General features: G+C 39.6%; 1 protein-coding gene across 1 annotated transcript in view; it reads right to left on the bottom strand.

Moving 5' to 3' along the window:
* The window catches only part of TPH2 (tryptophan hydroxylase 2), a 91338-nt gene that overhangs the window by 31399 nt on the left and 32445 nt on the right, over window positions 1-27494 (bottom strand). The window contains exons 7-8 of the mRNA XM_079142411.1: window positions 23213-23348; window positions 7564-7690 (exon numbers count right to left, since the gene is read on the bottom strand). Coding sequence (XP_078998537.1) covers window positions 7564-7690; window positions 23213-23348 — 263 coding nt within the window. The remainder of the gene's footprint in view (window positions 1-7563; window positions 7691-23212; window positions 23349-27494) is intronic.

Here is a 27494-nt window from a genome sequence, read left to right as displayed (position 1 = left end):
GAATACTACTTCTGCCTGCTTTCGGATTCTTGTTGCTTACAATATCTTTTTCCATTCTTCCACTTATAGCCTATGTATGTCTTTGCAGATGTGCTGAGTTTCTTGTATACAGCATATTAATGGAACTTGCTTTTAATCCATTTGGCCAGTCTGTGTCTTTTAATTGGTGAACTAAGACCATTTAGACTCAGAGTTATTGTTGAAAGGTACATGATTGTTCTTGTCATTTTACTGATTTTCTTCTAGTTGTTTTCAATAATCTATGTTCATATCTTTATCTCCTATTTGCTCTAGAAGTTTTATGGTTTACTGTATTGATGATGTTTAATTCTTTCCTATTTCTCATTTGTATGTCTACCCTTCTGGTGGGACTTATGCTTTGACATATTCTCTTGATTGTGTTTTTCTTCCTCTGCTAGTTGTAGAGTTCCCTTAAGCATCTTCTGTGACATTAATCTAATAGTCATGAATTCTAAAGTTTATGCTTATATTGGAAGGTCTTTATTTCTCCTTCAATTCTAGATGACCTTGCTAAGTATGGTAATTGTGGTTGGCAGTAATTTTCTTTCAGAACTTGAAATACATTATTCCATGCCCTTCTGGACTTAAGAGTTTTTGCTGAGAAATCTGCTGTCAATTTAACAGGGTTTCCTTTAAATGTGACTTGGCACTTTTCTCTTGTAGCTTTTAATATTTTTCTTTGTCCTGAACTTTTGGCATTTTAATTATAATATGTCATAGAGAGTTTCTTTCCTTATTATGTCTATTTGGGGTTCTAAATGTCTCCCCTACCTGGATGTCCATATCCTTCTCAATCTTGGGAAATGATCTGCTATTATTTCACTGAATAGGTTATCTCTGTCCTTGGCAGGTACCCCTTCTCCCTCCAATATGATGATTATACAGATGTTTGCTCTTTTAATGATGTCCCAGAGATCTTGTATGTTCTCTTCATTCTTATTTTTTCCTTATTGATGTCTGAATGTAATAGTTTGGAAGATTGATATTTAAGCTCCAATACTTTCTTCTCCTTGATGTAGTCTGTTGTTGAGGCTTTCAACTGAGGTTGAGGTTGAATTTTTTTTTAAAAATTGATGTATCTTCATGAAAGTGTTCCCTCATATTCTTGCATTTTCTTTCTCAATTCATTCAATTGTTTATTTGTATTTTCTTGGATTTCAATTAGCTTTTTTAAAATCATCATTTGGAATTATTTTTCCAGCATTTCATCCAATTTGATGTCTTTGGAATTTCTTATTATGGAGTTACAAACCTCAGGAGGTGGCACATTATCTTGTTTTTTTGTAATTCTTGTGTTTCTCTGTTGGGATTTCTGCATCTATGGGGATGGAGCTCTCTTCTGCTTTTTTGTGGTGGTCCTCACAACATGTGGCTTGACAGTGTGACTTGGATAATTAGTTTATTTCTAAGTGGACTCTATAGTATACTCTCCTGTAGTTTCTTTGATTACGATTCATGGATTCGGGGTATGAGATGTTAACTATCTCTACAAACCTTATAAGAGTAGGGATACCCTGGTACTTCAGGCAGATGTGATGTAGACAACAGAGTATGTGGGATGTACCCTCTGTGATTACTCCTATTATGGGAGTGGTACCCCATCAGAAGTTGGGGACTTCCACAGGCACTGTTGATAGTAGCTCTATTCCTTGAAAACAATTCTGATTCTGGTTGCTCCAGTAGTGTTCAAAGTCCTGAAGCTTTTGTTCTCTAATTGGAGATTGGTGCAGATCCAGGTGCTTCACAGGGAGAGAGAGATGTGAGAATCACAGCTCCCCTTCTGTGGAATTCACCTTCAGTCTTATCAGGCCTATGCAATCTAACAAGGCATGGCTATAATTGGCATAGAAGACTTGCATTGATGTAATGTCATCAACTGTTGTGTTTTTCCACTCTGCCCATACTGAGAGAGTGTCTGCCCAAGAGCTGGACCTCGGCCTCCCCTATCTCTTCCCACCTGGAAACAGGTTGACAAATTGGGGCTTATATCTCCCTTTTTACATAAATAGAATTGTCTGCCAGGCTTCTAATGGAACTGAGTTGTGGATGGAGGTGAATTTAATTCCTCACAGCAGAGGTAAGGAGGGGGCTGGGCTTAGGGGTCAAAATTGCAGCTTGTTAATTCCTCTCAGTTCTTTTTTTTTTTTTTTTTTTTTTTTTTTTTTTTTTTTTTTATAGGAAAAAAAATTTTTTATTGTATAAGATTGCTATTTAGGGGCTGGGGTTGTGGTTCAGTGTTAGAGCACTTGCCTGGCATGAGGGAGGCACTGGGTTTGATCCTCAGCCACATTAAAAAAAAAAAAAGAAATAAAGATATTGTGTATTTAAAAAAAAAAAAAAAAAAAAAAATTGCCATTACTATCTCCCTAGCTGCCTACGTCAGTGACACTCACTATCCACAAACGAGCTACTTACTGACAAGAACTATTATCAAAGTATGTTAAAAACAGGTCTGATGAGTAACTATGAGAACAAAGCTATTTAAAAAGGATGTTTTAACAATTTATTGTCCACAGCAATTAAAAATCATCAAGCATGTATTTTTCCACGTAATTATTGTTTATCAATATCAAATAAAATTTTGTTTGCTATTCCTTTTCTTGAAAAACTCTTCATTTTTTCCTTCCACAATGTTGTATGCCACACCTTTGAGGAAAAGATGTATTTCTGAATACCATAGCAAAAGGACTGGAGCGTTCACTGACAGGTACTATGGTACCGTGTTACATGTCAAATGCGATCCTAGTTTTCTGCAGTCATCTTCTATGACAAGGTTTTGGAAAGCTTTTGTTCCAGTGACCTCCATACATCTTCAAAACTCACTGGATGTTGCACCTCGAAGAACCCGGCAACGGGCACGCGAGCTCTTCTGCCACCCGGCCGCCATTTCGAAACACCTTCCACTCTCCGCAGCTGCGCGGAAAAGCTCCTCTCAGTTCTTGACAAACAAATTAGGACTTTAGGGTGGTATATAGGCTGCATCCCATGTTTCTCACCAAACAAGTTAAGGCAGACTATTGAGCACACCAAGGGTATATTCACTCCAGAGGGTGTTATTTTTTGTTTGGTTGGTTGTTGTTTTGTTTTTGAAGTGCTGGGAATAGAACCTAGGATCTCATGCATGCTAAGCAAGCACTCTACCACTGAGCCACATTCCCAGCACATCCAGAGGGTTTTAATCTGCATACCCTGGGGCATGGCAAATGTCAGAGCCACAGTAAGCCCTTTTTATTGACAGAGTTTTGGTGGAATGTGGACCTTGCAAGGCCTCTATTTGCTCCAGAGGGTTTTAATCTTGTACCTGGGGATGTTGTCAATGTCAAAGCCCTGCATATACCCAGAATGCCTCCAAGGGTAGAGGGAGTATTGAGTCACCAAATTCGGTTCTGGAGAGGAAGGTCCAGGGCTCAGACAACCAACTAGCCTTGATCTTAGCACCTTCCAACCTGGCCCCATGCAAAACCACACACAACTGGCGTCACTCCACTTCTCAGAGGCAGGATTACTGAACCACCGTGTCCTCCACTCCCCTCCATATTGCAGCCTGAGCTCCCCACTATAAATCTCTCAACAGGTTTGTGTCAGAGACATTCTCCCAAGACACCACTGTCTCCTGTGGCTGCCACTGACCAAAGCAGTGGGGTGTCCACGGGGACCCTGAGATGGGCTTATGCTGAGTTTTCTGACCTCTTCTCAAGATGGCTCCAGGCTCTAGCACTCAGTTTGCTGAGAGATGCAGTGAATTTCTTCTCTAAAGCTGACTTGCTGTGCAGACTCTGGGCCACCTATTTACTCCAGCCATTTGTCTGCAGGGTGCAGCCCTCTGCACTGCACTGTCTGTTTCTCTTTCACCTTAGTCCCTTAGAAGGGAAAGACCCTCTCCCCCGACAGATACACCAGATGCGAGGGTATTCTGCTTCTCTTGCTTTGTTCTCCCTTGTCTCAACTCCAAGTTCCATTTTCTGTGTTATCAATCTCCAGTGCTCACCCACAGCCAATCACCACTACAAGCATTTACACACTTGTCATAGGGTTTCCATCCAGAGGATGAGCAAAGTAGCGTTACTATCTCTATTCTGCCATCTAGAGCCTCATTCTGTGGACTTGTTTTGTTTGTTTTTGTTTGTAACTGATAAAAGCCACTGCAAGACAGCAAGCTGCTGACATCTGACCCTCCCTCACCTGTCACAGGTCCATTCCTATTTTTTACAAGGAAACAGATCATCCCCAGCGGCTCCAGAAAGGAGCACAGTCCTACCAAACCATAGGGATGTCATAATCTGACTGAAACAGATCCTGATCTCCCCTTTGCCTTCTTCTCCACTTAGCTGACTTCTTCTCATCTCTTGAGACTCAGCATAAACTTTCTGTCCTCTGAAAACTCTTAGTTTTGTCTATGCAGGTTATAATTTTTTAAAAAAATGAGGAGGATCATGTTATATTCCTTGTTAATAAGTTTTAATAATTGAATTGAGAAATCATCATTTGATGGAGTATATAAAGAACAATAATATTGCTTTCTTGTCACTGCTTTTAAAAAGGAATATGAGCATTCAGTAGGCTCCATCTATATTCACATCCACGAACTCTACCTTAGCCCTCTCCTTCTTGGGGTACACACACACATAGTGAGCACCACACAGAGCCTGGCAGGGTTGAATTCCAATTTGTGGCTGTTCAGTCAGACAAATAAGCAATATGCTCATCCCTAACTAAGGACACAAGATGTAGAGGGCCAGAAACTGAAAACAGAAGATTTCAAGGGAAATTTGAAAAGTAACAAAAAGATTCTAAACATAAAGTTTAAAGCCAGAACCAAGTTTAAGAAGTAAATAGCAGGATTCATAAGCTGTTTTAAATTTTGTCCGCAAATACTTTGATACTTCTTTAATTAAATGGCAGAATCTAATTCCTCTCCCCTTGAGTGTGGGGTGAGTCATCCCTCTAATGAATAGAACATGGACTAGTATTTGACTCATACTTCAGATACAGCGCTAATTTCCAGAATCTATAAAGAACTCAAAAAACTCTACACCAAGAATACAAATAATCCAATCAACAAATGGGCTAAGGAAATGAACAGACACTTCACAGAAGAAGATGTACAAGCAATCAACAGATATATGAAAAAATGTTCAACATCTCTAGTAATAAGAGAAATGCAAATCAAAACTACCCTAAGATTTCATCTCAGCCCAATTAGAATGGCGATTATCAAGAACACAAGCAACAATAGGTGTTGGAGAGGATGTGGGGAAAAAGGTACACTCATACATTGCTGGTGGGGTTGCAAATTAGTGCAGCCACTCTGGAAAGCAGTATGGAGATTCCTCAGAAAGCTTGGAATGGAACCACCATTTGACCCAGCTATCCCACTCCTTGGCCCATACCCAAAGGCCTTAAAATCAGCATACTACAGAGATACAGCCACATCAATGTTCATTGCTGCTCAATTCACCATAGCCAGATTGTGGAACCAACCTAGATGCCCCTCAATTGATGAAGGGATAAAGAAACTGTGGCATATATATACTATGGAATATTACTCTGCCATGAAGAATGATAAAATTATGGCATTTGCAGGCAAATGGATGAAATTGGAGAATATCATGCTAAGTGAGATAAGCCAATCTCAAAAAACTAAAGGATGAATGATCTCGCTGATAAGCGGATGAGGACATATAATGGGGGGTAGGAGGGGTTAGCGTTAGGGTTAGGGTTAGGTTTAGGGTTAGGGATAAGGAGGGTGGTAAGAATGGAGGAAGGAAGGACTGTATAGAGGGAAAAGAGGGGTGGGAGGGGTGGGGGGGAAGGGAAAAATAACAATGAATCAAAAAACATTGCCCTATGTAAATTTATGATTTTTAATTTAAAAAAATAAAAAATAAAAAAAATAAAGTTGGACTTAATTACCAAAAAAAAAAGACATTATAGATTATTGCTCCTTTTCCTCCTTCTTTTTCTCCCCCAGCCCCATATCACTTTCTATGGAAGAAGGCAGGACCTCATGTAGCATATGGAGAGGCTCACGTGGTGAGGAGCTGAGAGGCCTCCTGCCAATATCCACATGAGAGAGTCATCTTGGAAGCAGATTCCCAAACCTTCAGATAACTACAAACCAGCCAACATCTTGACCACCACCTCAGGAGAGTCTCAGAACCAAAACCACTCAGTTAAGTTGCTCTCAAATTCCTAATCATAGAAATTATGAGATAAACATATAATGTTATTTTAAGTCACTATGAGATACAGTCCTACAGCAGAGATTTTAACTTGGAAATCAAGATCCAGAATCAGTATACAAATATATTCTTCAGTTTATTATGGTATTTTGTTTTAAATCCTTAAATTTAATCTAGATTGCCAGTCTCGCTCAAAAATGTGGCAACACAAAGCCTGGCATTCATTCTGAAAACCATCAGTGAGAGCTGAGAAACAGCTTTCAGCTATACAAGAGGCATGCTTTCCCCAGTTCATCTCAGTCCCCACTGACCCCTACCCATTCCATGTGGACACCAAGAGTCATTACCATTTAGATGTTTTCACTGTTGTTTCTCTTTTATGACAGAATTATTCACAGTTCTCATATCTTCATCAACGTTTTAAACAGAAGATATACTGAAAGTGTGTTTTAAGAAATCTAGGAGAAAACTTATTTCTTGGGGGGAATAAAGAATATCCCTGCATATCTAATATGCCATTGCTGTGTATCTGCACCAAATACATACAATCTAAGATTCCCTTTTATTTCCTCTGGTGACTTTGCTCATCTAGGCTATCTGGTCTCTGTAGGTAAGGGCGTTTGCTAACCTCTTTCCCCCACTCCTGACCCACGCTCTTTGAAATGGGACTAGGGATGATATATGAGTTTGCTAGATCTAGCTTTTCAATGGCTTAAATATTGCAGCCAACATTACACCTTTCTTCTTATATTGCTTATATTGAGAATAACCTTGCTGATATCATAGCATCTATTAAATCTTTTTCTAGTTTTGTACTTAGAATAATTGTTGAGACTGAGTTTCTTATTGCTGATTTAAATTATGTCTGAATATAGCCATATCAACTAGTCAGAGATAATATTAGATAACAATTCCTACTTACCATAAATGTACATATTTTTCTACTACTCATAGTTCCATGGGATTAAGCAAACTATAGCACACAGGCCAAATCTGGCCCACTACCAGCTTTTGTAAATAAAGTTTTATTAAAACACAGCCACACTTATGGACTTATGTATTATCTGTGGTACTTCGGTGTCACAGGAACTCAGCTGAGTAACTGTGAGAGAGACTATATGACTTGCAAACCTAAAATATTTACCATCTAGCCCTTTGAATGTAGCTGATTCCTGAACAAGAACATTTCAGTGGTCAATAAACTAAGAATTCAGTGGTCTTTCAAAGAATACAAGTTGGGAAGGACAAAACCATGCTCCATCCAGAAAAATCTGAAGATAATTCATAATCAATGACTCTGAAGTTTCCTTCATCTTACAAGTAGCCATGGAACAAATTTTTAAGTTGAAAATTAGCTCACCGTGGCTAGTTTCTGAACATCTTCATCTGATGCTCCCAGAGATGCCAGACCTATTTCTTGTGAAAACTGAGCAAACTTAGGATCTGCAAGTAGTGGAACATGTCCCAAGAGTTCATGGCATGTGTCTCTGAAAAGAAAAAAACATTACAAAGACATGTTTAAACTATCACTGGTAGAACAAGAATAAAATCTGAAATATAACCTTGTTACTGTAATTAATTACCACTATTCATACTTTAATAGCTCTGAAATTCAGAGGTATATTACTATTAATGACATCTTAAGTTATATCATATACAATACTTTAAATAAAAGCCACCTTTATTTTCAAGTGGTAAACACATGATGTTTTGTTATATACATTGCTTCTTTTAATCCTCAAAACAACCTTAGAAAATTAAAGTAACTAATTAGTGCAAGATCCTACTGATCCTATTGCTGTAGCAAACTATAGCAACAATCCAAAACTGGCACAGTGCCTGTTTTTATAAAGTTTTATTAGAACATAGACACATCCATTTGTTTATGTATTGTCTATGGCCACTTTTGACTACAACTGCAGAGGTGAGTAGTTGCAACTGAAATCACATTGCCTGACAATCCTAAAATAACTGCTCACTGACCCTTTACAAAAAAAGTTTGCTGATTCTTATTATACATAGTGTTAAACTAAATTAAATTTCAGCCTGAGAATACCCCCATACTTGAGTCCTTGTGTAATGAACCACAACCTAACTTAGTACATGAACTAACAGAAAGTCTAACTTAGGAGGATGTTCTTATTAAAAAAAAATAAAAATAAAAAAAAAAAAAGCTGAGTTTTAGTCAACCCCAACATTTCTGCCCACAGATGTCTGACCACCTTGCAGCCCTGGAATTCTTTGACCTTCTTTGGTTCTAGAGTTTGCCCAATTCTGAAATTATAAATAAAAATCAATTAGCATTTTTAAACTAGTACTGGGGATGTAACTCAGTGGTAGTGTGCTAGACTAGTATGCCCAAGACCCAGGGTTCAATCTCCAGTTCTGCAAAAAGATAAAAAATTTAAGCTAAATTTATTGTGATTTTTGTCTTTTGATTAGAAAGAAAGCCAAAATTATAATTCAGCTTGTCATGATTTATAAGTTCATGCTTCTAATTCTTAAATTTGTATGCATCCCTGTTTGGAAGGCACTGGGAAACCATAGAGGGTCATATTGTCATTATCAAAGTGGCTTTTCCATAGAGAATTTGTCCCACTATTATATGAGCAACTTCCTTCAGAGAGCACCTTGAAGGTATCTCCAAGTTCTCTAACTGGTAACTGAACTAGGTAATAGTAAAAGTTTGGAACTTCTCTCAATGTCCTCAGCTTCCACATGGTGTTGGATAAGTGGGCAAAGGAGAGAGATATGTGTCACAGCAAAAAAGGCTGTTGCCTACCTGAGTCCTTACTATGAAGAAGGAACTGTTCCCTCTTACCAAGTTGAAGTGGGATGAATTTTCCTGTGACTCTCTGGCATGGATGGAGATGCAGCAACATTTCATTTTCTTGACCAAAAAAACTAATTAGCCAGTAAGTAATTTTAAGATTTTTTTTAATTTTACATGTGTTCCTCTGAAGTGTGTCTCTTTAAATAGGTGCTACAGTACATGCCAGGTGCTACCACCATTATTACAAAGAGGAAGTCAGTTGTATAGTCATATGGTTGAAGCAAGTGAATGGTGGTAACTGGCGTAAGATTGATGGCCACATAAAACAGATGACACCACTCAGAGAATCATGTTCCCACAACTTGAACCACATCCTCAACATTGGCCAGACACTTGGTAAACATATCAGCTTAGAGGGCAGCCAAGTGAGACTATGTGGACAGGACTTAGAAGAAACTAGATTCATCCTTTGACAACCGTATGCCAATAGCCTCCTTTTTTGCACAGAATCTGAATACATGGAGGTCATTCTCCAAGCACATTGCTTATAGCAAAGAATCAGATTTACTGTATTTTAGAACTTAAAGGAATATATAAGTGTTATCCAAGACTCTATCTTATCTAATGAAATAAGAAAAAAGAGAAGGGAAAAGAAAGAATATATACTGAGCTGTTATTTACTGGATACCATACTAAATATTTTCATAACACATTATTAATCTAATGTTCGCTTACAAGGAAGCTTTATTATACCCATTTGACCAATGTGGAAACTAAAATTGAGTAAATTTAAGAATCTTTATCAAGGTCATATCCTTCTTATAAGAGACACAGAAAAGATTTATAATTAAATTTTTTCTGACTCCAAAGCTATGTTCTGCCTGCTCTCATTTTAATTTACAGATATGGCATGAATGAGAAAGGGGCACGACTCAGGCTATAGGGAGAGAGTTCAACCAAGTTAGTTAGCATAAAGAAACTGTAGTAGGTATGTCCTAAGTCTCTCCCCACTTATGAGTCCAGAACCCTCCAAATCACTTGAGGCACATTTTAAAAAATGCCTAAGGGCGAGGCCCCACCTAAGACCAGTTCAGTCAGGCTCTCTGAAAAGACATGAGCATCTTTTCTTTTCTTTTTTTTTTTTTTTTTAAGTTCCCCAGGTGATAAGAAGGCATAGCCAGGGATGAGACCCCTTCTTATAACTGACACTAGGAGCTATCTTAACAGGTTTTAAACAACTAGTATTTAAAGCTAAAGCTGAATGTGATTATGTAATTTTAAGTTGTCTAAGTTTAGTTCCACTAAAATCACGTCATGATAGTGGAGAATAAGGAAGGTGACAGAAAGGTGAAGAGGGAACTAATTACTCTTGCACATACATTAGGTTTGATTACAGGTCTAACTTCTACGCTGGGAATAGACCCCATAAATTCATTCTTGTGATCAATTTTTTTGAGCCACCACCAATGTTGGAATTCAGGTGGAGTGGCCCATCATAGAAAATCTGACTACCACCATTTTAACAAATGATATAAATACTGAAGCACCCTGTTGATCCCAGAAGAAGATATGGCAACAATAATTCCAAGTTAGACCAGATGTCAAACCCCAGGAAAATTCTGAAAACAGTATTAAGTCATAGTATGGACAAAAAACAGTGATCAAAAACTAAAATAACAGTTATCGTGAAAGCTTACTAAAGGCTGAACAATGATAAGTGCTTCATATGTAAGAAGAGAATAAGGTAGGTCATGGCTACAGCAGCAGGGGACCCTTAGTGCCTTTGTATACTTAACTTTGTGAGCTTGTCAAATACTTCAGAAAGGCTGATGCAGAAGACAGTCCCCTATCTACCAAGGTACTAATGGAGCCCAAAAGCAAAGAAAAAAGTTGGCAGTTACAAAGGTAAAAAGAAATTACTAGAGGTCCAAAGACATTAAGGAGTCAATTTTCCATGATAGAAAAGGAGCTATCACCTGGATTTTAAATTAAGGTGTTGTTATCAGAAACCTATGACTCACTAGCCAACTTAGGAACTTTTAATAGTATTACAATGACAAAGTAATCCAACTACACACAGAATAAAAGAAATTATAGATTTGGAAGAAAAAAATCATACGACATAAAAGAATAAGTTATATTGTTTCATTAAGAATGAAAGCCTGAAGCAAGATGTCTAATAGTATTATTAATGGAATATTAGGAATGCCCTTTGTTCTAAGTAGAAATGATTGTGCTGTATTTCACACATCACCTCCTTCTCCATGTGGAGACCCTAGGAAAGAACTATCCCCAGACCCTGAACAAAGTATGGATTGAGTGTACAGTAACCTCACTTCTCACAGAGACAAGGCTTTAACTTCAATATTTCAAGACCAGGAACGAGATTATTATCTTTTCTGGGTCTGGTAGAAACACCATACTATTCTCTATTGCTCTGAAATAAACACCATATTATTCTTTATTGCACCATCTTTGGCTAAGGCATTTGTAGACAAAGGACACTAAAATGCCTGTAAACACTTCAACCAAAGAACAAATAAAAAAATTGTTTAAGAAAACAATTCATTAACTCTGCAAACTTATATTTTCTTTTGTTTCTTTAAGACTAAAGCACTTAGAATCCGAGTTGGCCACCACTTTGGTAGAGTTGAGAGTTTCCATGCTATGGGGAATCTTAGGGAGACTGCAGACCACACAACCTTCCCTCCAACCTTGGCACTAATTAAGGTCCACTGGGTTGAAATTATGCTATTTCACCCTATTTTACAATGCATCCACGTCCTGCACGTAAAGTAGTTTGAGATCCCTGCGTTGGTTGTATCATCCACAGTTGGACCCCTGAGTATCTAATTAGGAACAGGTTTCCAGTGTGAGTCTACAACTATTGCTTTATCTCACCAAATCTCTTTTAAAAGATTCAATTATTTGGTCATAATTGCACCTGTCAGCACAGGCTGCTCCAATCTGCACATCGGCAAACTTTTCTCTTTTTAATTCCCATCCCTTTCATGCATTTCACCTGAATAATACTTTTCAGAGCCCTTTTCACAAAAGAGCTCTGTTCACTGGAAACGTAGGACTTTTCAAAACTGTTAACACTGTAAAACATCGTGTCTCTTTAAAAAAAAAAAAAAAAATAGCGAGAGCTGATATCAGACACTAGACTTTTGCTGCTCTAAATTGGAATCTTCTCTGATAAGCCCTGTTAGGAGGATTCTAAAGCCTGCCAAGATAGGCAGGCCCACAAAAGGGCCTGGGCAAAATGTCTCCAGGGAATTCTTAAATCATTCGAAGAAAGTTACGATCATTTTGCTGCAGGGAAATAAGGGTCCTGGTTGTTAAGTCCAAATTCAAAATGAGTCTGGCATTTTTCTCCTCTTATCAGTTTTCCAAGCTGACTCCTCGTGTTCAGTATTGAACAACTCCTTTTTATTTTTGTCGTAAATTAAAGCCTTTAAGAGGCAGTGAGTGAGCATCCTGCCTTTGCTTCCCATCCCAAATAGGGTACATCTGTCTTTTAAAACATTTTTCTATAGGTTTTGTTTGTTCTACATGACAGAAGCCAACACTTTAGCAAAATCATGGAGAGAAGGGAGGATGAGTGGGAAGGGTGCAGAGGGTGAGCTGAGCCAAAATCGAGTATTTCTTCAGCTTTCACACAACATTTGGTGGGTAAATGCAAGTAGTCTGGGATAACACACCAGGATGCGTAGCAGGCGGATGACTTGGTTTGTTTTCACCTCACTAAGATGATAACAGGAATTAATTTGGTATTGAAGTAATTTTTTCTCAAGGCTTGCTTTGGAGCTATGTACGAACTTTCTTTAGTTTAGATTTTAAAATAGCATACTGTAAAATCTGGCCCAGATAAGATTTTTGGCAGCTCTTGGGATGACTCTCTCTTATGGCCATCTCACAGGGTAGATAAATACAAGTTTGGCCATCTTTTTACAAAACCCAAGCCCAACACATGCATGTGGCCCTGGAAGAAACCTTTACTTTCCCCTACTAGGAATTTAAGGAAGGCCACCAATGTTACTCTTCACTATGATTCTTTTGAGACTGACAGACATTATAATTATCTTCCTTAAAATTCAGTCCCAGAAACATCTATTGTGTGCCTATTATGTACCAGGGACTATATTAGGAATTGAGACTGAAAAGTTAATAAGTCACAATTTTAGAAAAACTCTTAGTAAACGTCATCTTATGGTTTCATTAAAAGACAAACAGCAAGTACTAATGTTTCTGATCTAACCAATGAAGTAGTTCCCAGTTCTTCCAAGGGCTACAAAGCAACTGCAATGGAACTTCTGGTGATATGTCACAAGTCCCCCACCATTTTTGAGACATTTCTTATTCGAGAAATAAGACTTGTTTAACTTTCCCTCCTGTTCCCCAATTTCACTAAAATGGAGGCAGCAGTATAACATAAGAGTTAAAAGCATGTACATAGTCAGACTTAAGTTCATTTCTCATGCAGGCAAATTACTTACAAGCAGTACCGTCTGATAGAATTTTCTGCAATGATAAAAATGTTCTCTATTTGTGCTAACCAATATCATAGCCACTTGGCAAAGGTGTCTACAGAACACTTAAAATGTGGCCACTGACTGAATGAGTGGTTTTATTTAATTTTGCTTAAAAAGTGTAAATAGTCACATCTTGCCATACTGACCAGCAGACATAGCCTTTTGCTCATTTATAAAACAGAGATTACAAGGGTCCCTATCTCTTGATATTCTTACATGATGTAGTAAGACAATGAGTTGAAAGTTCCCATGAGTTAAGTATTGTCATTCATATTACATTAAACTATGTTTTGACCTAAGTTTATTGTACTCAAATGAATTTTTCCCTTTTCCATGGAATTGTATCAGGTAAGAAGCAGTAAGCTTCTCTGGGCAAGAGGTCATGCCACACTCCTCTTTGGGTTCCCTGTGCTTATAAAAGCCTGGCACATGAGAAATGCCAATAACTGATTTTTGAACTCAACTGAATAGAGCAGGTGTTGATAGGGCTCTATTGCTCCAAATAGAAGTGAATCCAAGTGAAACCCAAGTATGGTTCTCCTAATTTCCAGTGTCGCATATGGGCTTTAGACCAGATCGGGGTTTGGCTGTTTTCTAGTTGTGTGGCCTTAGGGAAATTACCTGACTTCTTTGAACCTTGGAATTGCCATCTGTAAAATGGCAACAGACCTGCACACCTCACAGAGGTGAGTGGAATGATGCCAACGAGCAGAATGTGAGTGGAAATAGCATAAACCTTTTGTCTCTCTTGTGGTGGCTTCTGCGTCTGTCCTGTGCGTGGATGTCATTCTCCACACTGTAGTGAAGAGGGCTGGATGGTGATTACGTTGTTGTTTTTTTTTTTACTGAAAATTCAATCACTTTGCATTTCTTCTGAACTTCAATTTTTAAATGCAAATATTCCTTAAAAAACGGCTCCCTGGTCATCTCAGTCTTCCACACCTGAAGGTACCTAATGAACTTCTCCTGACGACAGGGTGCTGAGGGGATATGAATTTTGATTCAAGTGCAGGTGTTCATGAGCATTAATTTTGGATTATGGGCATCACACAATGAAGACAATCCTGGGGGCAGACAATCCTGGGGGCAGCGGGCAGGGAGGCAGAAGGAATCCTGCTTCAAATCAGTTAAGAAAAAAAAAAAGAAGAAGAAAGAAAGAAAGAAAAAGGAAAAGTGGCTGAAGCTTTATCCCAAGTCACTGCAGAGAGCCTCAAAGAGCAAAAACAGGGCTATAGCAGCACTTAGGCACAGATTAAGCTTCACAATGCACAGGTCTTAAATAATGTATAGGATTTTTTTTTTTTTTTAATAGAATGTGTAGTGTTAGCTTGGAGCTCTTGAGACAATAGGCTCTGCAATAGGGGTTCTTTTTGCTTTTAGGCATATCACAAAATGAGACACAATATAATGATTGAAAACTTGGGAGTCTAGGTCTAGTAACATGAACCTTATAAATAAGGATGTGCTGGAATTTTATGAGGCACATTAGCCTCCAATGAATTTAAGAGGTGTTGAGGAAGAGTGCACCTATTTGGTATTTTTATCAAGCTTTTTTCTCTCCAAAGATCAAAGCATTATTTCATCATCCCTCACACAGGGAGGTTAAATGGCTTGCCAATGTCACACTGAGAGCTGATGGCGGGATCTGGTTTTATGGCCTGCAGTCCCAGGTCCTTCTCCCTCAGGACGGTGCATAGCAGTCTCCTATCTGCAGTACTACACTGTGGTGAGGCCCTATCCCCAGAGCCCCCCAGTGAAACAGGAGATGATTCCTCATGATAAATGAAGCAGATCAGCCATCCTGTGAGGATCAAAGGACAGAACCGGCTTCAAACAAGCCTGGAAGACCATGCCACACCTGACTTCAGGAAAGCCCGATAGCAACAATACCCATGATGGCAAGGGCTTAAATCCCACGAGTTTGCAGACCCAGAATCTCTCAGGTGGGTGTAAGGAGAGAATGTCCAGAAAGGCAAGATGGTATCTTCCCTCTTCTTGCAGGCGTGGTGAGAGGCATCTGTTCAATCAGACAGCGGGAGCCAACCTTTCCTATAAACACGAAAGCCTGCGTCTTTACCTGCTGATATTATTACTTAACAAACGAGGATGAATGCCTAAGCCCCAAGAAAAGGAAATAAATGACATCTTCTGCCCCTTTTGGAGAGGATTCTGTTCACATAAGCAAGGGCTAAGCATAAAATTCATTCACTTTACTTAGAAGCAGATGAAAAATATTGTCAGAAATAATTCACTTTTATTCTTCTTGTAAAATTGAAACACAGTAGCAATTATAAGAAAAATCACCTGACTGCAAAGCCTTTTTTAAACTTTAAAACAGTTATATTTAAAAATAACATTAATTGCCCCTAAACTATTCAACTGTGGGGGGAAAAATATTTTCCTTAATGCAAATGCATTTAGTTGTATTATGGCAATAAACACAGCAATATTAGTCAGTGGTGTTGTGAATTATTTCCTAATAATGCAAGTTAATTTTCAATTTGAAAAGTGATATCACCAGGGCAGAATATGTGCCCCATTAGTATTTGCTGAAGGACCAGTCACCTCAATGTAGCCCTAAATCTAGAACCCATTGATTTAATGAATTTACACTATATTGTACCAAGTATACCTTTGTTACTAGTATGCTAAGCATAACATCTGAAACATAAAATATAATTAATATTTTTAAATGTTTTCATTAAAACATTTTTAAGAAGAAATTTCTGGAATCAAATTGCTTTATCGCTTTGGCAATACCTTTTCTGAAAAAATAGATATTGTACTGACTTGACCTCAAAGAATGTATGTTTGTATTTTAAATTCCTAGCTGCCTCTCCCTGAAGGTGTGCAGGGGTTGTGCTATGATTGTGTATTTCAGTCCTGCTCTAGGCAATGTTTTATGTTCTAAAGGGCACCTGGCATTGAACCATGAGACACCTGGACTCCTTGGGTCTCCATCCAAAAATCTAGGCCAAGGTGGGGTTTGGTCTAAATTGAAAAGAACAAGACTCAGTTATTACAAAGATACATAATATTTGCCATATTTTAGAAACAGGATTTTCTTTGCCTGTCCTTCATTTTCTAGACCTCAGTCAACTCCTAGAAATATGAAGGAAAGCATGAAATATGGGCCCAGGAGAATATGGTTTTATTCAACTGCATTTCTTGTTAGAGAGTTCTGCATTTCTAAGGTATCATTGGACAAAGGGACCACAGACAGCATTGCAAACCACATACACAAGTAAATGTGCACATGCAAATGCAATTAGCAAGTGCCCAACATCCACTTTGCACAAAACACATTAGAGGAGTGTCTATAGGAACCAAAGACAGAGACCACATTCTCCCTAGAAGGAAGTGCCCAGGGAAGAAAGCCAAATGAACTGAGACAGAGGTACAGGGAATTGGATAAATACAACATGTGAAAATCCAAAGCACTCTCTGAGAAGAAGCCCGATGTCAGAGACCAGATCAGGCCAAGACTCTGGAGCAAAGGAATGAGGTAAAGATTCCCTTCCAACTTGATTCTATTCCCTGGATGCCCAAGAATTTCCTGAACTGAATCAGCCCCAACTCCACTCCTACTCTTCAAAGCAGTGTCTAGAGCAAATCCAGAAACATTCCTGCCTCTCTGGTCCATTCTCTCCCTGGGGAAGGAGCACCCATCCACTTCAGACATGGGGAACACACCTACATGTGGCAGCACTTTACACACCTGTACTAGTGCTTAGCAGAAATCACCAAACTCACAGCATTCTTCCTCATATGATATTTAAAGTAGTTCAAATGTAATTTTGAACATGTCACAGAAAGGCTTATTTTATAAGGTGTGGCAAAGAGCTTTTCTACCTTTAAGGTAGGACAATACTTAGGATTATTACCCAAAGAGAAAAACAAAGGTACTTTTCTTTGCACCATATGAAAGAACCACCTCCCCTCTCTTTCTCCCTTCTTAATAAGGGGGCAATAGAGACAACCTTCCTGCTTTCTTTGGATCCTCTTCTTCAGCTTCATAGTGAATATCATTTTTTTTCTGAGACTATTTTTATGCCAAAAGCAAAACCAATGAATATGATAGACTGTCCACTGGTAGGTGCAGTTTGAAGAGAAGGCTATTCTGGTCTGCATGACCTAGCTTCACAGTTTTCATTGTTGTCTAATATCCTATCATTAAAGGTTCACAGTTTTGCCTGAAGACACTGAACATGTAAAAATGTCCCGTTCATGGAGAGATGACCAGCATCAGTCCCTGAAAGCAGAGTAGAGCAGTCAGGACAAGTGGAGGACACTCACCAGCCCAGGGTGCAGCAATTCAGAAAGGGCCTCACTGCAATGCAGGGTGTGCCCAGGACTTCATACAGACCTGCAGCATTGACTTCTCCACAGAGCTCCCCCTGGGTCTGGGACTCTGTATGTCTCAACCCTGGCACCTCCAACTGGCAGTGCCATGCATGGCTTTATCCCACTCTTGACTCAGTTTTCCCTTTTTATGCCAGGATTAGGGATCCACTACAAGTTTAGTCTGGATCTTCTTGTTTCCTGTGCTGCCTTTGCCAACTGGCCATGAGTTCACTATAGCCATATAAAGGAGCATGACACATGAACAAATATTTACCAGGCAGTGTTGTAAGGGCTAAAATAGAAGTAGGGTAATATGCTAGAGGAACATCTATCTCTGCCTGGGAGTGTCTTCATGGAGCAGGATGCAACTGAGCTGAATCCTAGAAAATTCAAAGGACATCACCAATCATTCACTCCAGACAGAATGAACCACTGTGCAGAAGGCTGGGGACATGAACTTGCAGGTTCACAAGGATGGTGAGAAGGCCAGTGTGGCTGGAGCAGAAGGTCTCAGAGGGGCCAGGAGGAAGCAGAAACAGTTTAATGAAATCAGACTTTTTTCCCTTTTTGTAGCAGGGAACCGGCCAAAATTAAATAAAGGAATGCTATTTCCTGGCTTGAGTTTTAAAAAGGAAACCAAGTCTACAGATTGTTTCTAAGAGGAGGGAGCACACTTATTGGCAGACAGAAAAGCAACAGGAATACTGCTAGCAGACTTCCTACTCTTCAGCAATGGTTCCCAGTCAGAGTCGTTGTCGCCCTCTAGGCACACCTTTGGTTACTGCAGCTACAGTGGAAGGTAGGATAGAGGGTACTTTTGAAATCAGTGAGCAGCAACCAGGGATGCTGCCAAACATCCTACGATGCACAGTACAGCCCCCCACAACAAAGAATGGTCTGGCCCAAAATGTCAATAGCGTCAACCAAGGTTAAGAAGCTGTTCTAAAAGAGGGTGAGAAGATCAGAGGGCACAACATGGCTGAGCACACAAACGAACTTTATCCAGAGAGACAAAAAGCAGATCAGAGACACTGTAGGACTTCTAAATTTTTTGTTCTGCCACTGCATACATGCCAAGTGATGCTCATATGCCTGTGTTGGCACTCTGCATCTTTCCCTTTTATCCCAGTGAGCTAGAGGGATGGTCTTGTTGGAATAACCTTGAATCTGACCCAATTGGTATTTTGTAAAAGAAATCATTTGTAAACATCAATACTTGATTAGCCACAACGTTGCTTGGGATCACAGCTGATCAAAGCACTCACTAGGCAATACTGAAGTGCAAATCTCTGCCTCAGGCACCGCTCTAAGGGAGGATGAACAACAGCATCTTCCTCCTAGCAGAGCACCTTTAACCCTGGTGCAAACAAATGGAAAAGCAACTCCTCCCACCAGGAAAATCAGCAATTCCCCAGGACTTTCTCTACTGGTCCTCCAGACTAGAAAACATTTCCAAGGGAACCAACCCAACCTGCCACCACTTTTTAAATCTATGTCCCCCAGTATACCCAGGTTTAGCACACCTGGAACCTTTAAAATGCAAAATATTAAAATAAACCAAAGATGTGTTTAAAACCCAGTGCGTGTTGAAACCTGTGATAGCAAAATACATTCTATCCAAACCAAAAAGGGAAATAAAATCCCTTTATTCAGATAATGTCTTTTGCTGCTTTCATTCTCATTTCTACCTGGGTCCTCATGGCTCATCTTTCTTATTATTGCTGTCTCTGCTACCACAGTTCAATAATTGAGGGCAGTTATTTGGAAGCAGGGTACAAGCAACAAACACAATAGCCAAGTCGAACTTTGCAAATTGGAGAATCTGCCCTCTTTGTTGGTTTTCAAATGAGAAAAGGGGATTTCATCACAAAGACAATGCTGGTGAAAGTGCCTGAGCAGGTAACAGCTCTTCCAGTACAGTGTTCCATAGATTCAAACTGTGTGGTTGAGAAGTGATATATGCTTTTGTGATAGGCAGAGAATTTAGTCTGCTTGGCATATTTCTGGAAGGACGCAATACAAACTAGCATCAGTAATGGCCCCTGGAGAGGATGAACAGAGCAAGGAAAGGACCTCACTGTTTGCAGTATACTCTTTAGCCGCCTTTGAATTCTGAGACATGTACATGTATTACCTGTTTGTAAAATAACAATTTTTAAAAACAAGTAAATTTTATTAAAAAAAAAAAAAAAAGTTAATGAATCCCCAGTTTCTATAGTCTATTTCCTCTTATCTGAATGGTCATAGGACTCTTCAAACTTAAAAAAAAATAAATAAATAAAAAAAACTCAATTCTATTGTGGGAGTTTTGAATTCACATCTGAACTCCCAAACCCTTGTTTCCAACTACCAGGGTTTTCTCCATCTGGAGGTCTCACCCATGGGCACCTCAAAGACAACATACCTGAAGCCCAAATTCTCTTCTTCTCTCCCTTTCCATCCCTCCTCCCTCCAGACCTGATTCTCTTCCAATGTTCTCAATCATTATTAGAAATAATTACCCACTTGGCTTCCCAGTGAAATCCTCAGCATTACCTTAGAGGCTCTCCATCTCCTTATCCCTATTGTAATCACCAAAACTTGGTGATTTCCATCTCTACAGTTTTAAGGGAGCATCACATTGGTGCCCTCTTGCACTAGCCCACTGACCTTTCCCAGTGCAATACCATATAACTATATTCCTTTCCTGGAATGTGAACTCCCTGACTAGGAGCAGCCAGATGGCTTCTGCAGGCCCCACCCCCAGTCATCTTTCTTAAATACACTTGAAATCGTGCTTCAGAACCTTGGAGAGCTCCCTGTGGCCTGCAAAATTAAACTGGTGTTCTAGTTTGACAAAGGACGGTTTATCATGTGCCTTGAAGGTACATTTCATCCCTAATACATAAATTGTACTCTGACCACTCTGCTCATCAAGCCTTGCTCACTGACGCCTTCTGCATGCCTCCACAGCTTCGTACTTGTGAGTATTTTAGGGTAGAAAATTCCAAACCAAGAGAGCAGCAAAGCAAAGATCCTAAGGCCAGCCCAGCAGCTGAAGTGGGTTTTCTGCCCCCTTGGGCTCCATTCACATGATTGTCTCTCCCTAATCTTGCTCTAATCTGTTGCACCCTGTTCCACAAGCCACTCTGGTTATCCTTTGCTTATGGTGCTGTTTTACTTGAATAAGCTTGTGATTAATGGGCTACCATGGTCTTCACTGAGGAGCAGAGAACCTTTGAGGTTCCAGCAGTTAAGTAGCTGAAGTGGGTAGGGATTAGAGCTGAGTCTCTGAAGCCCCACTCCCCTTCCCCACCAGACCTTGCCTAAAAGTGAAATTCCTAATCACCCTCCCCAACCTCCATTCAGATCACATCACCTCTGAAGAGTTTTTCAGGGCCTCTCTCTCCTCTGTGCTCCTCTAACACATTGTCCACACTCTGATGATAGCCCTAACCACACTCTTTCCTAATTATTTATGTTTCTATCTCCCCTGCCAGAATGCGAGCTGCTTTAAAATAAATAAATAAATAAAATAGAGCTACTATATTTTATTCATCTTCAAATCCACTGCTCCTCCCTGCTAACATTGCACATAAATATTGTTGAATGAATTGGCTGAAAGTACTTTGGTAAAAATGTAACACATTATCCCAAAATTTTATAGACCTCTGTGGCTAAAATCTCATTTCTTTGCCCTCTTCTCTGCATACCTATTGGCACGCTATCACAGGTCTCAGGAGGGCCAGTTATTCAGAGGGAACTAACAAAGTGCCTACTATTTGTAAACAGGGCCATTTGTAAACCCTCTGGGCTAGATTTAGAGATTGCCTTTCTAACTCTGACAATGCTCCTTTGAGCACTCTAAGAAGCATTTCTTTTCCAAATGTCTTGAGTCCTATAAGTAACCTTTGTTTACCCTGCAAACACTTTCAGGGAAGCTGAACAGAGTTGAAAAACAATGTAGTGACCCTGCAGGGACCCACCAGGCCAGTGACTCATGCCAGCGTAGGAGGGGGAGTGGGGCTTCAGAGACTCAGCTCTAATCCCTACCCACTTCAGCTACTTAACTGCTGGAACCTCAAAGGTTCTCTGCTCCCCAGTGAAGACCATGGTAGCCCATTAATCACAAGCTTATTCAAGTAAAACAGCACCATAAGCAAAGGATAACCAGAGTGGCTTGTGGAACAGGGTGCAACAGATTAGAGCAAGATTAGGGAGAGACAATCATGTGAATGGAGCCCAAGGGGGCAGAAAACCCACTTCAGCTGCTGGGCTGGCCTTAGGATCTTTGCTTTGCTGCTCTCTTGGCTTGAAATTTTCTACCCTGAAATACTCACATTTGGGTTCTGCTCAAATGTCACCTCCCACAAGTCTGTCCTGACGATCCAATCCAAACAAGCAGCAAGCATGACGCTCCATCTCCTCCCCCTGCTCTGCTTTCATGTTGCATAGTGGCACTTTGAGGGACTGCTCACACCTGCCCAAATTTCCACCTATCTGCTTTTATGCTAACCATTGCCTCCCTCCTTGCCCCCAGAGTGCAAGGATGTTGTCTGTTGTCTCATTCTCAAACAATCCAACCACATAGCAATCTTCCAATATGTTTTTGTCACATTTTTTAAAAGCATACAAAGAAACAAGATACAAGGCATTTGACACTTGTAGACTGTGTGACATCATGTGTGATGAGGCCAAATGATTAACCCATGGGGGGGTCTCAGCTGACCCCCACTGCCTATCCATCAAAGAACAACATGACACCGCCTTATAGCTCCTCTGCCCACTTAGCCCACTACAGAGAATGTACAAAAGACCCAAAGGAGGGGTCTTTCAAGGAAAGCTGACAAAGTCGAAGAAAAATCACAAACCTCATAGGTATCTGGAGGTGATGGGCAGGATTGGAGGAGTGTTCCAGAAACTAAGATGGCAGGGAGAACACAGCATGCAGTTCTGAGTTTGGGGCGATAAAAGATGAAAGGAGAGGGGTTTAGTAATGAGTTGCTATGGTGTATGTGCATGAGCCTCCTGGACAGAAGAGGGGCCACCTAGGGAGTCGCATGAGTCCTGTTGTGTGTCCAAACTTACTTCATCCCTGTACCAGCCTTTCCTCAACAGGAATGCAGAGCTGGCCAAGCAGGAGGTCCAGCATTGGGTTCAAGTTAGGGAAATGAGCTAGAACAAGAGGATCAGGGCTGAGAAGTCTGCTCCTTCAATGAGCCCTTTCTTATTTGGGTGTGTGCTGTGACTCACCTGCCTAGAAAGATGAAATTACTCTGGAGGTAAAAGAGGGCCTAAGTCACTTCCAAGTCAAGTGAGCATTGACCACTCACAGTGTGGTGGTCTCCATCCAGTCTGGCTTTGAATGTGGTACTCACGGTTCAGGAGTGTAGAGAGGGTCTGAGCCATGCCGGACATACTGAGTACAGTGGAACACCCTGTAGGCCAGTCCTGCCAGAAAGTCTCTTGGGCTCAGGTAGCCAGCCACCGGCCTCACTGTGAAGCCAGACCTCTCTAAAGAGACAAGAGAAGAGCCAACTAAGTATTAACTTGACATGAACTGAGGGCCCAGGCAGGGGTTCCTGTTATTTATAAGGATGTTCTAGAAACAAAGTAATCAAGATTCTAAAACTCCTGACAACTGAATGACATATCCTGTTAACGACTATCATGTTTGGGGCTTCTGATAGCTAAAATATTTTCACAGATTATGGTTCCCACAGGAACAAAACATTTATTAAAAGGGAAAGGTTAAAAAACAAAGGTTTTATTAGTTTAAAGATAAGGACTGGGATTATAGCTCAATGATAGAGTGCTTGCCTAGCACATGTGAGGTTCTGGGTTCAATCCTCAGCACCACAAAAATAAAGTAAAATCATTGTGTCCATATACAACTAAAAAAAAAAAATTAAGTTTAAAGATAAAGGGAAAGGTAAAAAATTAAGTTAAAAATATATATGTACATATACACACATACATATATAGGGATTTCAATTCAGAAGCCAAATTAAGATAATAAATCCCAAAGACACAGGAAAAGATTCAAATTTAAAGTGATGGGTATCACACATTTCCTGGTGCCTTTCCAAAAGCCACCCCTGGGGATCCCCTCTGCCCTTTGCATGTGTTCAGCAGCACACAGCAAGACACCCTTCACCTGCATCTTGGGATCAGTTCACACCACAGCTTCTTATGTGGATACCTCTAACTACTTCATCCTGTATTGTTGTTTTATGTGATACTATATTAATTACTGAGACTTAAAGAGGTACCCTGGAGCTCTACGTGCTATATTTGTGGTAAGAGAAATAAAATAAGAGTATAATAAAACCTATAAAATTGCCCTATGCCATTCAGGTTCATCAGTGTTCTGTTTCAGGATAACCTAATGTTACCCTATAATGAAGGCCCAGAAATCTTACAACTTTCTATTTTTTCTAAAATGCATTTTATAAAAATATTATATATTTTGAAATGGTAGCTTTATATTGTCCTCGTCTCACAAGAGTGGTTAAGTATTACATATATATCTAATTACATATATATGTTTAATATTCACATATATATTTAAAGTGTAAGACATGGTTTAATAGACAGAGATAAAGGGAAATGATTGTCAGTCAGACTCTCACTGGAGAAGAGGTGTCTCCTAAGAAGGGTCGGAGGAGTTCCAGGAGAGAAGGGGGAACTCTACTCAGGACCAGTGGGGTTCTTGGCATATGGGACAGGAAAGGATTTCAGCACATGCCAGTCAGGGGGATACCTTGAACTTTATTTAGGAAAGTAAATACATAATCAGGGGAGAATGATAGCCACCTCAAGAGAGAGGTGCCTTTGGGGATAAAGCAAGGAATGCTCACTCAAGGGGAAATGCAGGCAAGAGTCAGAGATGCCTTTTGGAGAAAGAAAACTTGGGGTGGGGGGAGTATGTAAAGGTTTGTAGGATGATAACATTCCAGAGATCTAAAGACAGATTTTGGTAGTCTTGCTCAATCTCTGCATCCTCAAACTGACACGGTCTTTATTATCTGATCAATAGATAGTATCGAAAAGTCCCCTAAATTATAGGTTCCTCAAGATATTGTATCACTCTTTACTTAATCTATATATTGGAAAGAGGATTAATTAACAACGCACAGGTAGATTTACAGATTTTCCAGTAATTTGGAAGTCACAGGCCTGGAAGAGAAACTCAAGTGGGGAGTGACAGCCCTGGAAAAGTATGCAGAACTTTTGAATTAAAATCTTTTTCCCTGTTCCTCTTTTATGTTTCCTTTTTACCTATTTTCTACTTCTTTTATCCCACTTCAAAGCTAACATATCCCTGTCCTCACATACTTACCTGTGTGGGGGGGGATATGTGTGTGTGTTAAAAGGATATCAAATCTACTCTTTAAGCCAATCTCCATTACAGAATACAGAACTACCAGTCATCATACTGTGCGATCTCTAGACATTCTGAAGCACTGCAACTTTGTACCCTTTGACCAACATCTCCCCATCTGCTGTACCTCCCCACCCCCGTAACCACATTTATCTGATTCTATGTAGTCAACTTGGTTAGATTTCAGATATAAGTGGGATCATGTAGTGTTTGTCTTTATGTGTCTGGCTTATTTCACTTGGCATAATGTCCAGGAGAGAAATTCGTATCCCCTATACCATATTGTAAGGCTCCAGTTTCAAAAACTTCAACTTATGAGGAGAATAACTCAGAATGGTTAGAAATGGTCTTAAAAAGTAAGAACTAAGTTTATAAAACTTCATTCTGAGATTTCTGGTACCTATATGAAAATAACACTCTTCTCAGGCCTCCTCAGAACCATAATTCTAGCAGAATTGTGTTCATTACAATAGTTTTCACTTTGGATTGTTCCCCATGGTATATAAAAAAGGTAAGTATATTTTTCTCTTTTTCTATATTACATCAATCAAGTCAGTATATCCAACATGTGGCATATGAGTGGTGGTACACAGAAGAATATTTTTTATTTTAATAAAAATATGCAGATATGCATATTTGCAAATGTGCAAATGAGTTTTATGCAAATGAGGGGAACATGAAACTATGCTCTCAAGAATGTTAAATTTGATATCATTGCTTTGGAAGTTTTCAAATAAATTTGGGGTTTTTTTTTGTTTTGTTTTTTTGTGTGTGGTGCTGAGGATTGAACCCAGGGCCTTGTGCATGTGAGGCAAGCACTCTACCAACTAAGCTATAGTCCCAGCCCTAGGTATTTTTAAAGTGAGTCAATTAAAAGTTAAAACACAAACATTGGCACTATACTTGCTATATGCCAATAAGTAATAACAATTGAACTCCAAACAGCCTCTCCTGCAAATATTAATTTGGGAGTCAAATATGGCAAAAATTATGAAATGAAATTCTAATTACCACTTTTACCGTATTGAGTAAACCCCATAAAGAGAGTAAACCCCATATATAAATGCTGGAGCCCATGGTAAATATATTATACACATAACTCTGTGGGAAACAAAGAGGAACATGACCATAGGGCCATTAGGGACAATATAATCTAGTTAAACAACAACAGAAGGCATTATGTAATTAGGTGCTAATTAAGTGATACTGATCAGTGGTTCTCAATTTCTTTTCTTCAGAAACAAATACTGTATAGTGGATAATGTTCACACATTGGAGGATCAGTGTACCAGCTATAAAGCTTTACAAAGCTTTCTCCTGATACATAGATGATATTGACTGGAATCACGGGGAGAGACCATGGTGGCTATTACCATCAGGATTCACAAAAGAGGCAGGACTTGCTCTGAGTCCTGAAAACTAGGTAGAATTTGAATAGGTGGAGAAGAGATGACATTTTTGGTAAAGGACAGAGCTTTTCCAGGAAGCAAAAATATGGGGAGGCTGCAGGGAGAGCCCACAGCATGTACGAGGCAGGCACGGAGGAGATGAACTTGGCCAGTTCAGACATGGCTACATTGTTTACTGCCTATTTTGTACATTTTTTTAATGAACACATTAAATCGTTATGTAAGTACCCCCAAAATATCCTCAATATTCCCTTTTGGCCCATAAAAACTAAAATAATGACTATCCAGCCTTTTACAAAAGAGTTTGCCAATAAAAACAACAGGGAAGCACTGATAGTTTCTGAGCAGAGCTGTCAGGGAGAAAGTAATGTTTTAGAAAGCAATATTTATGTGGAAGCACTGGGCAGGAGAGTAAGAGGAAGAAAAATCCATAGGCATGAAGATTGTAAAATGATAGGCACCTCAATTTGGACAGTGACAGTAGAATGAGGGGGAAAAAAGGACAGATTTATAATGTGTCACAAAGCTAGAAGCAGCAATAGTTGGAGATTGAATAATAGCCCTTCAAAGATCCCCTGAATCTGTGAACATGCTACTTGCCTTGGCAAAAGGGATTTTGCAGACGTGATTAAATTAAGGTTCATGGAGTGTAGGATTATCCTGGATTATCTGGATGGGGCAATCATAATCACAAGGGTCCTCCTAAGAGGGAGGTAGTAGAATCAGAGTCACAGAAGGAGATGCGACAACGGAAGCAAGAGTTTAGAGAAATTCAAGAAAGAAACCACAAGCCAAGGGATGCTGGTAGACTCTGGGAGGTGGCAAAGGCAGGGAACAGAAGCCTCCAGAAGGAATGTAACCCTGCCA

This window comes from Sciurus vulgaris, assembly GCF_902686455.1.
Source record: "Sciurus vulgaris genome assembly, chromosome: 5".
Classification (NCBI taxonomy): Eukaryota; Metazoa; Chordata; class Mammalia; order Rodentia; family Sciuridae; genus Sciurus; species Sciurus vulgaris.
This window is presented reverse-complemented; position numbering and strand designations above follow the sequence as displayed.